Raw genomic sequence first — 12,199 nt, 5'->3', positions numbered from 1 at the left:
CCCTTCTGGCAAATTCTAGTATTCAAGGCCCAGCTCAAATACCACCATCTCTGTGAAGCTGCCTGTGAATCCCCAAACTCTGGCAATTAGTCCTCCTCCTCCATAGCTCCCAGCACAGTGCCTGGCACGTAGTAGGCACATAATAAATACCGGTTGAATGGGTGAATACGTGACTACCTATTTGCTAGCACTTTCCATATATTATACCTTATGTAAATGACTCTGTTTCCTCCATTACTTTGGGAGGTGCCCTGGTGAGGTGAAAGGATGAGTGTTTTGGTCCCAGGCCAACATGGGTTTGCATCCCAGCTCTACCACTGGAGAGCTGTGCAACCTTAGGTAAGTCACTTTACCTCTCTGAGACCCATCAGCAAAAAGATTGCAAGCATGTCCATTGCTGTGACAAGTGGCTAAGAACATACATGCAGAGTCTGTGTCGGTGCAGAGTCACCCCCCAGGGCTTAAGAGACACTGAAAGGGCCCCTCGTTTTCTGTCACTGCTCAGTCCCAGCCCAGGCTGAGTGCGTGGCACTCTTTAATTCCTCCACCTGTTCCGCATCAGGCCCATATCCCCACCTCCCATCACAGACTCCTGGGAGGGTCATGGCTTTGGCTCCAGCTCCCTCCAGGGCTTGACACAGTGGAGGCACCACCTCAGCCCTCAGTGAAGCTGCTGACTTCATGGACATGCCTTATCTCCCAGCTGCCAGCATCAGCTTTCCTTCCTGGCTGGGCCAAAACGGAAGAAAAATGAAAGGCTTGGGGCCAAGGAATTTTGTTCAGGGGGGTTAGGAGAGGGTCTTCTGTCTTGTTTTAGCTAAGGAATACTATTTTTTTTTTCTGGCCATGCCCAAGGCATGTAGGAGTTCCTGGGCCAGGGATTGAACCCATACCATAGCATCAACGCAAACCCCTGCAGTGACAACACCAGGCCCTTAACCCACTGTGACACAAGGGAACTCCAATGAACCTTTTGGTCTAAACAAAATCTTCTGCAGCACCTCAGTGATAAAAAAATCTAAGCTACTAACTATATTTGAGGCCCTGCCTTGGAACCCCAAAGCCCTGGAGAACCCAGTCAGAGGACCACTGTGTCATGAACTACTGGCTCCTCCCTGAACTCTAATGCCCAGCTGCAGCAGAGGTGGCAGCTGAAGGGTCCCAGTAGAACTGGGTGAGGTTTCTGCCTGGCCAGCAGGTATTCTTTGAAGAGACAGGGTAACAGAGCAGAGGGATGGGAAATATACACTAGATAACCTCAAGATGGTGCTGGGGTCACAGTTAGAAGTTCTCAAAAGGTGAGATCTCCCTCAAGCTCTCCCTTCAGCAGGTGAATCCCACTTAGCTCAGGCAATGCCAGCCTCACCTCCTCCAAGAAGTTCTCAAAAGGTGAGATCTCCCTCAAGCTCTCCCTTCAGCAGGTGAATCCCACTTAGCTCAGGCAATGCCAGCCTCACCTCCTCCAAGAGGCCTTCCTGGACCACATGGTCTGAAAAGGTGCCCCACCCTTATTCCCTTCATGGGCTTAACCCCATCTGAGAGCATCTTGCTTGTTGCTTGTTCCGCTTTCCCCACCTCACCTGCCACAGGAAAACCCACAGGGGGCAGGGCAGCCAGACCCCCGGCTCTGAATCCCAGCTCTCAACCCCACCTCTTGCCAACTGTGAGTTTTTGTGCTGGAGACCTGGCCTCGCTGGGCATCATCTGTAAAGTGGGGGCGATGATAATCTAACTTCAGGTGGCTGTGAGATGGTGAGAGGCTCTGTAGGCCGGATAGGGCCGAGCAAAGCCCAAGGTGGGAGGAGACAATCAATCCTCCCTAGTCCCAGAGCTCAGCTGGCCTCTCTGATTTAATGCCACGAGCAAAGTCGGGATGAGTCGGAAGACCACCTCCTCACCATGTTTGGGAAAAAGGCTTCGGCCTTGAGGATCCCTTGGATGTCTTCCTGGAGCTTGAAGAGCTGGGGGATGTCCACGATGTCCCTCTCGGTCAGACCCAGCTCCCGCTTCAGCACCGCCCGGTTCCAGTCAATGCAGCTCTGGGGGAGGGGGGAGGAGGGGGGTGGGCAGGGGCCACCACGGGGCGGGGCCACCACGGGGCGGGGCCACCACGGGGCGGGGCCACCACGGGGCGGGGCCACCACGGGGCGGGGCCACCACGGGGCGGGGCCACCACGGGGCGGGGCCACCACGGGGCGGGGCCACCACGGGCGGGCCACCACGGGGCGGGGCCACCACGGGGCGGGGCCACCACGGGGCGGGGCCACCACGGGGCGGGGGCCACCACGGGGCGGGGCCACCACGGGGCGGGGCCACCACGGGGCGGGCCCACGGGGGGCCACCACGGGGCGGGGCCACCACGGGGCGGGGCCACCACGGGGCGGGGCCGCTGTCCGGGAGGCAGAAGCAGGTGCGGAAGAGGCCCTGCCAAGGGAAGGACCAGAGCCAGGGTCTGGAAGGCTGTATGATGGGCTCTTCCTTTTTTCCCTCCTCCCCTCCCTTTGCTCAGTCCTCTGTCTTCTGAGTCCCTGCCTTTCTGGTCACTCCTGCGCTTGGCCTCTTTCCCTCTGTCTCTGAGAGTTTCCTGTCTTCCTCTGATTTCGGCTTCCTAATACCTCCACATAGGAATTGTGTTCTCTCAGTTTCTTGTTTGACAGAATGTCTTTTATTTTCTGCTGTTTTTTTCCTGTCATGGAGGAAAAGAAGAAAAAAAAAGCGGATGAATTAATTCAGAGGTCCATTTCCCTTTTTGCAAAAGATACAGTGGGGGCTCCATTTTCCCATCACAAAGATGGGACAGCAGTGATTCCTAACATACAGGTTTGTTGTGAGCATCTGGGAGCAAATGCCTTTAATAAGTAATTTATCAGGGTAAGGTCTCATTAAAAGTGTCACCTTCATTGCTTAAATTCTCTTCTCCCCCAAAGGGATCCCATTTCTCAAGGGGCAAACAGAGGTCTGACCATTGCCTGATCCTACATGACCTATACAGGTAAGAGGTGAGAACTCTCAGCTCTGGTGACTTCAACCTCTGACTCTGGCCCATGTTTGTGGACTTTACTGAAAGAAAAACAATATCATTCTGTGCTCCAGCCAGACTGAACTTTTCTCTCCTGAGTCTTTGCATTCACTGTTCTTTCTGTCTGAAATATCTCTCTGCCTCTCAGCCCACTGCCCATGTGCCTGGCCGGCTCCTTCCCATCTCTCATGCTCCTGCTTGATCTCTGCCTCCTCTGGTAGGCCTTCCTTAAGTTCCTCCCAGACGGCTCTCAAAGCCTCTGTGTTTAGTTGTTTCCTTGACTCACTTCCCAAGGGCATGGAGCTGTCCTGCCCTGTTCACACAGCATCCCCGGGACTGAGCACCGAAGATTCCATCTGGCAATAGGGGACCACCTGAAGGCAGAGGAAGGTTGCCAGGTAAAAGAACAAGGGGTGGCCAACTTACTCTTGAGCCCTTGAAACAGCAGGGCCTCCCCGTGGCCCTTCTTCAGCTGCTCCTCGAACAGTTTGTAGCAGGACCTGGGGCTGGCCAGGAGCAGCCGGAAACCCTAGAGGCAGAAACCCTGGAGTCAGAGGTCAGCTTTGCCCCTGGGGCTCCCAAGGAGGAGGGCTCTGCCGAAGGTGCAGGGAGTATGGGCTTGGACCCAGGCTGGCTGCCTTCTCCATGCCCCTTCCTGGGCAGAGCTGTGCTTGGAAACCCAGGAAGGTGGCGTGTGGCTTCCTCCAGGCAGCCCCCCTGGACTGCACCTTCTTGTACACCGGAACGAAGCTCAGGAACTCGTCCACGTGGCCCACAGACAGCCAGTCAGAGTAGAGTTTCACTGGGGCCTGCACCTGCTGGGCGCCAAGGAAATCCTGCAGGGCCTGGTGCATCTCCTGGCTTTCCTGGCTGCCAACACAGGGTTAAAGGAGCATTATGGGGAGATGGGATGGGGGGTCCAGAGGGGTGGGGATTAACAAGGCAGTCTCTGAGGGACTGAGACTTGCCAAGGAGTCAGTGTTCTCCTTCGGGACAGGATTCAGGACCCTGGGATGCCTTTATTATATCATCTGACACCCGAGGAATTTAGAAATTGTCACCCCAGTTTTATTGGGGGAAATGGAGGCCCCAAGTCAGTAAGGCAAGAAGGACCAGAGCTTAGCCTCAGAGAAGCCTCAGCACTGCCTGTTGACTCAGCGTTGTCAGTACGGGGTATGGAGCCGGTCCCACTGCATCGGGGATCGTGTTAGCTTGGTGGCCTGGAGGACATCTCTTCACTTTTCTTTTTCTTTTTTTTATTTCTTTTTTTTTCCTTTCTTTTTAGGGCCAAACCCAAGGCATATGGAAGCTCCCTGGGCTAGGGCTCGAACCAGAGCTCTAGCTGCCGGCCAATGCCACAGCCACAGCAATGCCAGATCTGAGCTGTGTCTGCAACCTACACCACAGCTCACAGCAACGCCGATCCTTAACCCACTGAGCGAGGCCAGAGATCGAACCCGCATCTTCATGGATGCTAGTCAGCCACCACAGCAACTCCCCTTCACCTTTCTGAGCTTCAGTTTTCTCCTTGCCCTGGCCTCCCCAGTCCCTCATGATCTAGCTCTTTCCTCTTCCTCTTGCTCAGTTTTAGCCACTCTGGCCTGCCTGAACCAGCTAAGCTCATTCCTGCCTCAGGGCCTTAGCTCATGCCCTTTCATCTGCCAGGAACCCTCTCACCCAGATCTCCATGCAGTCATGTCCTCCTTGTCATCAGCTCAAAAGCCCCCTTCCCAAAGAAGCCCTCCCTGGTCACCCGGACTAACATAGCTCCCACTCCTCCTCTGCCCCTTGCTTTTGTAGTTTCTTCACAATTAGAAATTATCTTCTTTGTTGAGAATAGTGGCAGGGACTCATCCATTGTGTCCATGGCTGCATGCTTTCCTAGTTCCTAGCACAGGGCCGGGCACATGGTAGAGACTCAGTGAATGTTCACTGACTGAAAGAGCCTGAATGGCAAAGCTGGAATTTGAGCTTGTGACGCGGGGGCTCCTCAGCCCCTGTTCCTTGCTGGGATCTTTGATCCCTCTTGCACCCCCTCAAGTTTGCTGAGCCTTCTCGGGCTGCTCTGGCCTCTGCCCCCACCCCTGCCCGGCATCTCTGCATCCTGCCCACTCCTCTCCACCCTCCCTTCCTTACCTGGGGTAACCACTGTCTCCAAAGAGAATCCTGCCCAGCGGGTATTCCTTCTTCCCAACCGTGACCGGGGGACTCACTTCCAGGTTCCCAAAGGAGTCAAGGTCAGTCACCCTCCCTGTTTGGGGCATTCGAGTCACGTAGCCAAAATCTGGACCCTGAGACGGAAGAAGCAGGTGCCAAGCGTGAGAGAACTTAGTCCCTGGCTGAAGAGATGGTGGCGTCCAGGTTTAAGAATCAGCCTGGTCACAGGAAATAACCTTTGAGCCGCAGGTTCAGAGCAGCAGCCTTACGAGTGTGGACTGTTGAAGGAAAGCCGGGCCAGAGAGACAAGAAAAGGACCAGAATTCGTTGAGTCCCTGATGTACACCAATTGCTTTATAAACCTTGACCAGGTGTAATGAGGAATCTGCCATGTATCATTTTTCTCCTCCTTTTCGGAGCAGAACCTAAGGTCAGAGGGGCGCATGGCTTTTCAGGTCCTGTAAACCAGGAGGACACGAATGAGCTGTCTTCCCAGCAGGCCCCTCCAGCCGAGGCTGTCTGCGGGAAGGGTGAGGATGCCTCTGCTAAGGTGTCTGTTGGCCTGGAGGTTTGGCTTGTGACATTAGAAAGTCCGGCCTTGGTCAGCTTCAGAGATGTGGTCACTGAACACAGTAGGACTGAAACCAGCAGGAAGGGCCAGAGTCTCAGCACAGCTGGTAAATTTACTTTCTTTTTTTGTTGTTGTTGTTCTTTTTAGGGCCGCACCCACAGCATATGGAGGTTCCCAGGCCAGGGATCGAATCAGAGCTGCAGCTGCCGCCTACACCACAGCCCTAGCAACGCCAGATCTGAGCCACATCTGTGACCTACGCCACAGCTCACGGCAATACCGGATCCATAACCCGCTGAGCGAGGCCAGGGATCGAACCTGCATCCTCATGGATACTAATCCTTGTGGGAACTCCGCAGCTGGCAAATTTAAACCATTGCTCCTGAAACAGGATTAACCTGCTTCCATGGCAAAGAGACTCCGTAACCCCAACTAAGTGCCCGTATCAGCACCACTCGGCAGGGAGAGTGAGTTAAACCCAGGTTTCCTCGCCAAGCCTCCTTTCCCCTTGGGCGGCATGGTGCTCCCTGGAAAGCTATTCGCCCCAGAAAACCTTGCACCCCACACTCTTTCTTCCATTTTCCTTGGGCGCCTGAGATCAGGGGGCTGTCCTGGGAGGAGCAGGGTACCCACAGAGCCAGAGCGGTCCAGTGTGAATTCCAACTTCTCCACTCTCTGTTTGTGTGACCTTGGGAGAGCTGCTTCACCTCTCTGGGCCTCAGTTTCTGCATCTGTAAAATGGGCCTAGTGATAGCTTCTACATGAGAGGTTGTCAGACACATTAAATGAGTCAGCTCATGTGAGAATGTAGCACTGTGACCGCCACAGAATGCGTTCTCAATAAACATAAACATTGTTATTATTGTTGTTGTTGTTGTTGTTATTATTATTATTATTATTCTGTGCTGAGTTGGCACCAAACTGCCAGGTTAGTCAACATGAGTCACCAATTCGTCACCCCACCCCACTCCCAAACACATGTGGAGATAGTTTGGCTGGTAAAGTCACACCTGGGCAATGGCTGCTCTGATCCTGGAAACCTCCCATGTCCCACATGGTGCCCCCAAAGGCCAGACCCCTCCCCAAAAAAAGACAGAGCCTTCAGCTGGATGTTGGGGAGGGTTCTGGCCCTGGCTCCACCCCGACTTTGCCGCCAGAGCATCTCCAGTGGAACAAGGATGCTCCTGCCTGACCTGCGTCCTTGGCAGGGTTATCTTGAGGACGAGGTGAGCTTGTGGCTGGAAAGAGCTTTGGGAAAGGCAGAGCCCAATCTCCTTGCAAAGCAAAAATGCCCCGGCCTCCTGCATGATGGCTGCTTGGGCAGGACACACACCTGCGGGACGCTCGGCAGCAGGGGTTGGGGGGATGGGAGGCAGGCGATGAGGAAGGAGGCCTCAAGGGGGGGTTTCAGTGCTGTTCTCCCCAACCCCCACCCCTCAGCACATACCAGCATGCATTTGATGGGGAAATCCTTCAAGCCTCTGTTCCTTGGTGAGTCGAAGACCACCGGCATTGTTTTGTGTGGGGCTTGGATGTAGCCAATCTCCATCTCATCCTGGGCAGAGGAAGGGAGGCCGTTACACCTGCTGCCTGGGTCTTGACCCCCAGCACGGGGATGGGGGTGTGGGCCTGTCCCCTCTCTCCCCCTTGTGGTCAAGGGCAAAAGCATGTGGGATATTCAGCCTTAGAGGAGGGGCTCCGGGAAAGCAGAGCGTACTGTCCTGTATTTGCATCACCAGTGTGTAGTGGACTCACTGGCCTGCCCCTCCCTCCTGCTCCTGGTGAGTGCTGGACTGGGTGCCCCTCGGGCCCTGTCCTCAAGGGGGAGCTGGGCACTCAGCACCCAGCGCTGGGAGGTGATGTGAGGGGGTGAAGGGTCAGCGGGAACACAGAGGAGGGGCTCCTGATATGGTTGGACTGGCAGAGGGGACTTCTTGAAGGGAGCGCGGCAAGCTTAAGCTGGAGGAGTAGCCCTGTCCCAAAGGAGGGCAGTGAGGCCCCAGCCAAGCCCATGGGGCAGAGGGGAAGGGTGCAGAAATGAAGCGGGTGCAAATCCTGCCTGTATTCTAGTAGGCGGCCGGGATGCTGCCAAATCACTATTCAACTGAACCAGACAAAACCCCCTTTGGAGGTCAGAACGGGGGCAAAGCAGTGAATTAATCTGGTTCAACCAGATTTAACACAGACAGAAGGATGAGAAAGGAAGAGAGGGTACCACTGGGGGCTTTAGAAGAAAAAGAAGTAGGGACTTCCGGTTGTGGCTCAGCTGTAACAAACACAACTAGTATCCATGAGGATGCGGGTTCGATCCCTGGCCTCACTCGGTGGGTTAAGGATCCAGTGTTGCTGTGAGCTGTGGTGTAGGTGGAAGACACAGCTCGAATCCTGTGTTGCTGTAGCTGTGGTATAGGCTGGCAGCAACACCTCCAATTCGACCCCTACCCAGGGAACCCCCACATGCCGCAGGTGTGGCCCTAAAAAGACAAAAAAGAAAGGAAGGAAGGGAGGGAGGGAAGGAGGGAGGAAGGAAGGGGAATAAATTCTCATTGGAGGGGCTGAGGAAATGTATCGAAGGATTCACGCTGGGATGGGAGAGATAGGATGTGGACCTGGGGGATGGGTGTGGGGAGGGTGGTGGGAGAGAAGGAACGGGGCTAAGGGTTGGGGTGGCAGCAGGGAGGATGGTGTGGAAGGGCAGAGTCCCAGGCACGGCGGAGGAGTAGCATGGAAGCTTGGTTCTGCCTGCCAACTGCCAGCTGGCAGCACCCGATGCCAGGCCCTGGGGGCTGGGCTGTCTCCCTCTGTGCCCTCGAGGGCTCATGGCACCATGGGGAGGCTGGCCCAGAAGGGGATGGTGACATAGGATGGCTGGTGAAGGGGCAACTAGGCTGGGAGGGTCCTGGAGGCAGGTCAAGAAGGAGGAGACAGAGCCATGGAAAGGGCTGGCACAGGGCTGTGGCCTGGTCTGATAGCCCAGCCTGGGAAGATCAGCCTGGAGCGAAGGCCACTGGAGGGACTGGTTGAGCTCCAGCCCCCTGAGCTTTGCGGCATTTCCTGAGGTCACCTGAGTCTCAGGCAGGAAGGTGGTTTTCGTCTTGGTGACAATGGCGGGCACAGCGCAGTCACAGTAAGTGTCGGTGGAGTCACTCGCCTGAGCCCCCATCTGTGAGGACCCTCAGAGGCTCCTAACCCCCGGCCCATCTGAGGAAGGGGGGCCAGCCAGGCGCTGGGCCAAGCCCCAGGAGCCTGGCTTCTGGCTCGCCTGCGCCGAGGGCCACATACCTGCATCCACCGGTCGTCCATGCTCTCCTCCTTGGTACAGATGATCAGCTTGCACTTGGCTTTCTTGGCCAGAGCAGCCACTGACATTAGGAAGTCCTCACTTTCAATTATCCTGGAAAGAGCGGAAAAGAAGCTTCCGTTGTGCCCTTGATTCAGCAGCCAGTGCCCTTGGCTGGGCTCTGATGGGGCAAGCTGGACCCCCGGAGGTCTCTAGGGGTAGAGCAGGAGCTCAGGCCTGGCTAGCGTGGGGGAGGGGATCGGCGGGTGCCCCCCAGACACTGGATGGAGACCCCAGCCCACCCTGTCTCCCTGCTCTTACTTAGCAAGTTTATCTCACTGAACGCTTGTAACAACCTGGGAGCCGAACTAGCAGGTGCCTCCTCCTTCCACCGAGAGGACAGAATGAGGAGGTCGAGGCTCCAGGTCAGCACTGAGGACAGCACTGGGATTTGAACCCAGGCCTTGCCAGCTTCTAGCCTGCGTCCTGAGCCCTGGGTTACATCATATACACTCTCACCCCTTCATCCCCAAAGCAATGGGAAGAGAAGGGGGAGGGTCCCCCGGAGCCTGCAAGTTGACAGGGGCTCTCAGGCGGGGGGATGGGTGCTCAGGCTCCCAGAGCAGCTTGTTTTTTGTTTTGTTTTTTTCTTTTTAGGGTCAGCAACGCCAAATCCGAGCCACATTTGTGACCTACGACACAGCTTGTGGCAATGCGGGATCATTTAACCCACGGAGGGAGGCCAGCGATCGAACCCTCATTCCCATAGATCCTCGTCGGGTTCCTAACTGCTGAGCCACAAGGAGAACTCTCACAGCAGCTTGTTAAAGTGGAGCTGGGCAGGGCCCTAGAGCCAAGACCCAGAAGTTCAGAGGTTGGCTGGGAACCTGCATTTTAAATGACTGCCCCGGGGCTTCTGGTGTACAAGGCCCCAGGCCACACTCTGAGGAGCCCTGGAAGCCTGGCCTGAAAACTGAGAGTCCTCAGCTTCTAGGTCTGGCAAACTCTAGAGGCCCCAGGAGCTAAAGCAGCCACGGGGCTGCAACAGGGCAGGATAGTGACACCAACTACCACGACGACAACCGACAACAAACAACCGTCATAGAGTCCCTGCGTTTTCACGATTCCAAGCAAGCGGCAGCCCTCCCCACGTTGCAGAAGGGATTCCAAACTTTCTCCTGTTTGCGCAGCAGGTGCATGATGGGCCTGGGGCCAGAGTGCAGGGCTCCCAGCTCCTGGGCCCAGGCTCTCCCTGGGGTGTCTGTGCCCTGTCCCCAGCACTCACCTGCACACATACACCTCCTTGGGGGGCTGAGTGTTGGGGGTCATGATCCAGGGGGCCACACGGAAGACCACGCTGTCTTGGAAAATCAGGGCCTTGGGGAGCTCCTACAGGAGGAGGGGGAGGGGAGGGCGTCGTCATGGCAGCCAGAGCCCAGCCCCCATCCTGTCCTCCCAGGCTCCCAGGGAGCCCCCTCCCCAGCTGGGCTCTATACCCCGGACCCCAGCTGGACTAGTGCCTAGAAGCCCAGGTCCCCCGCTCTTCCTACCAGATTGGACGCATCCAACAGAGAGACCTGGAGGGAAATAAGCCCCGAGAAGCTGGCATCAGGGAAAGCCAGGCCCTCCACATAGAAGTCCACACTGTGCTGGCCGCCAGGGAGCTCCAGCGAGTGACACGGCTGCTGTGGCCCCAGGACCATTCGGTAGCTGGAGGGCTGTTTGTCTGCTGGGAGAGAGCAGGGGGCACTCAGGTCTGCACCCCTACCTCTGAGACTCTGTCTTCTGCTCGTCGGTGATGTCAGGTCTTCCCAAGGCCACATCTCACCCAGAGGTCCCCTCACAGATGGATCTGGCAGGAGCTTCCCCTTAGGAGGAAGCGACTGAAGCCTCGGTTGGGACATTGCCTCCCACTGGATGGAGTGATGGGGTGCCTGAGTCACTCCCAACTTTACAGAAAGTCCAATATACATTATAGTGCATTCATTCATTCATTATTCATCCCCAAGCACCTGCTCTCAGCTGAAAGCAGAACAGGAAAGACCAGGAAGACAATCGCTGTCCTGGTCCCCAGGGAGAGCACGGTCTCCTGGGTGAGTAGGGAGGAGCAAAGACAGTCAAAATCACAGATGATAGCGACCCCACTGTGATGGAAGAAAGCCCAGAGAGCCAAGGAAGGTTTCCTGGAGGAGGTGATGCCTTGGCAAAGGCAAGGAGTTGGTGTGTGGCCAAACTAACGTCAGTGGAATCACTGTGGTTTAAATGGAAGCAAGTCAGATCACGTTGTGCTTTTGCACAGCCCTCAGGTGGCCCTACACCTCCCACAGACTAGGAGCCGCCGTCTTTCCCTCCTCCCTGACACGGCCCCTTCCCCTCTGGCCTTTATTCTGCACCCTCATCTACCTCTTAACCCTAGTGTGATGCGCTCTAGCTGTGCTGGCCTCCCCGCATTCCTCGCACCCACAGGCACATCCCACCTCAGGGCTTTTGCACTTGCAGGTCCCTCTGCCAGGAGTGCCCTTCCCCTGGGCATCTGTGAGGCTGTTCCTGCCTCTCCTTCTGCTCACATGACACCTCCCGGGGGGAGCCTTCCCTGGCCACCCTCTCCCCACACCACTCATCCTCTTCCCCTCCTGTCACAGCTTTCTTGGTGTTTGACACCACGTGATGCACTAGATTTACTTAATGATTTCACACATCATCACTCTCAACCTGCTGAGATTAAACGGACAGGAGGGCAGGGACTTCGTTATGGTCTTTGTTCTGTGCCCCAATGCCTAGAACCCAGCCTGGCCAGCCCTCAGGAGCCACTAAGGAGTTACTGACATCGGAGTTCCCACTGTGGCTCAGCGGAAATGATCTGACTAGTATCCATGAGGCCATAGGTTCGATTCCTGGCCTCGCTCAGTTTGTTAAAGATCTGATGTTGCCGTGAGCTGTGGTGTGGGTCGCAGATGCACCTCGGATCTGGCGTTGCTGTGGCTGTGGTGTAGGCCAGCAGCTGCAGGTCTGATTCATCCCCTAGCTTGGGAACCTCCATGTGCCAAGGGTGCGGCCCTAAAAAGACAAAAAAAAAAAAAAAAAAGTTACAGATATCTTTGATCTGCAAGGTGTTGGAGAACAAATTTTTACATAACATGTACAGCCAGATTGGATTCAAAAACCTTTGTAG

General features: G+C 55.8%; 1 protein-coding gene across 2 annotated transcripts in view; it reads right to left on the bottom strand.

The window, feature by feature from the left end:
* Positions 1-12,199, bottom strand: part of PADI4 (peptidyl arginine deiminase 4) — a 30,465-nt gene that overhangs the window by 722 nt on the left and 17,544 nt on the right. Inside the window, exons 7-15 of one of the 2 annotated variants that reach the window (XM_047792550.1) lie at positions 10,578-10,756; positions 10,313-10,416; positions 9,030-9,141; positions 7,195-7,302; positions 5,156-5,310; positions 3,748-3,889; positions 3,446-3,548; positions 2,616-2,686; positions 1,899-2,039 (exon numbers count right to left, since the gene is read on the bottom strand). In XM_047792550.1, the coding sequence (XP_047648506.1) occupies positions 1,899-2,039; positions 2,616-2,686; positions 3,446-3,548; positions 3,748-3,889; positions 5,156-5,310; positions 7,195-7,302; positions 9,030-9,141; positions 10,313-10,416; positions 10,578-10,756 (1,115 nt within the window). The remainder of the gene's footprint in view (positions 1-1,898; positions 2,040-2,615; positions 2,687-3,445; positions 3,549-3,747; positions 3,890-5,155; positions 5,311-7,194; positions 7,303-9,029; positions 9,142-10,312; positions 10,417-10,577; positions 10,757-12,199) is intronic. The other variant, XM_047792551.1, reaches the window with a different exon arrangement.

This window comes from Phacochoerus africanus, chromosome 8, assembly GCF_016906955.1.
Source record: "Phacochoerus africanus isolate WHEZ1 chromosome 8, ROS_Pafr_v1, whole genome shotgun sequence".
NCBI classification, from domain to species: Eukaryota; Metazoa; Chordata; class Mammalia; order Artiodactyla; family Suidae; genus Phacochoerus; species Phacochoerus africanus.
This window is presented reverse-complemented; position numbering and strand designations above follow the sequence as displayed.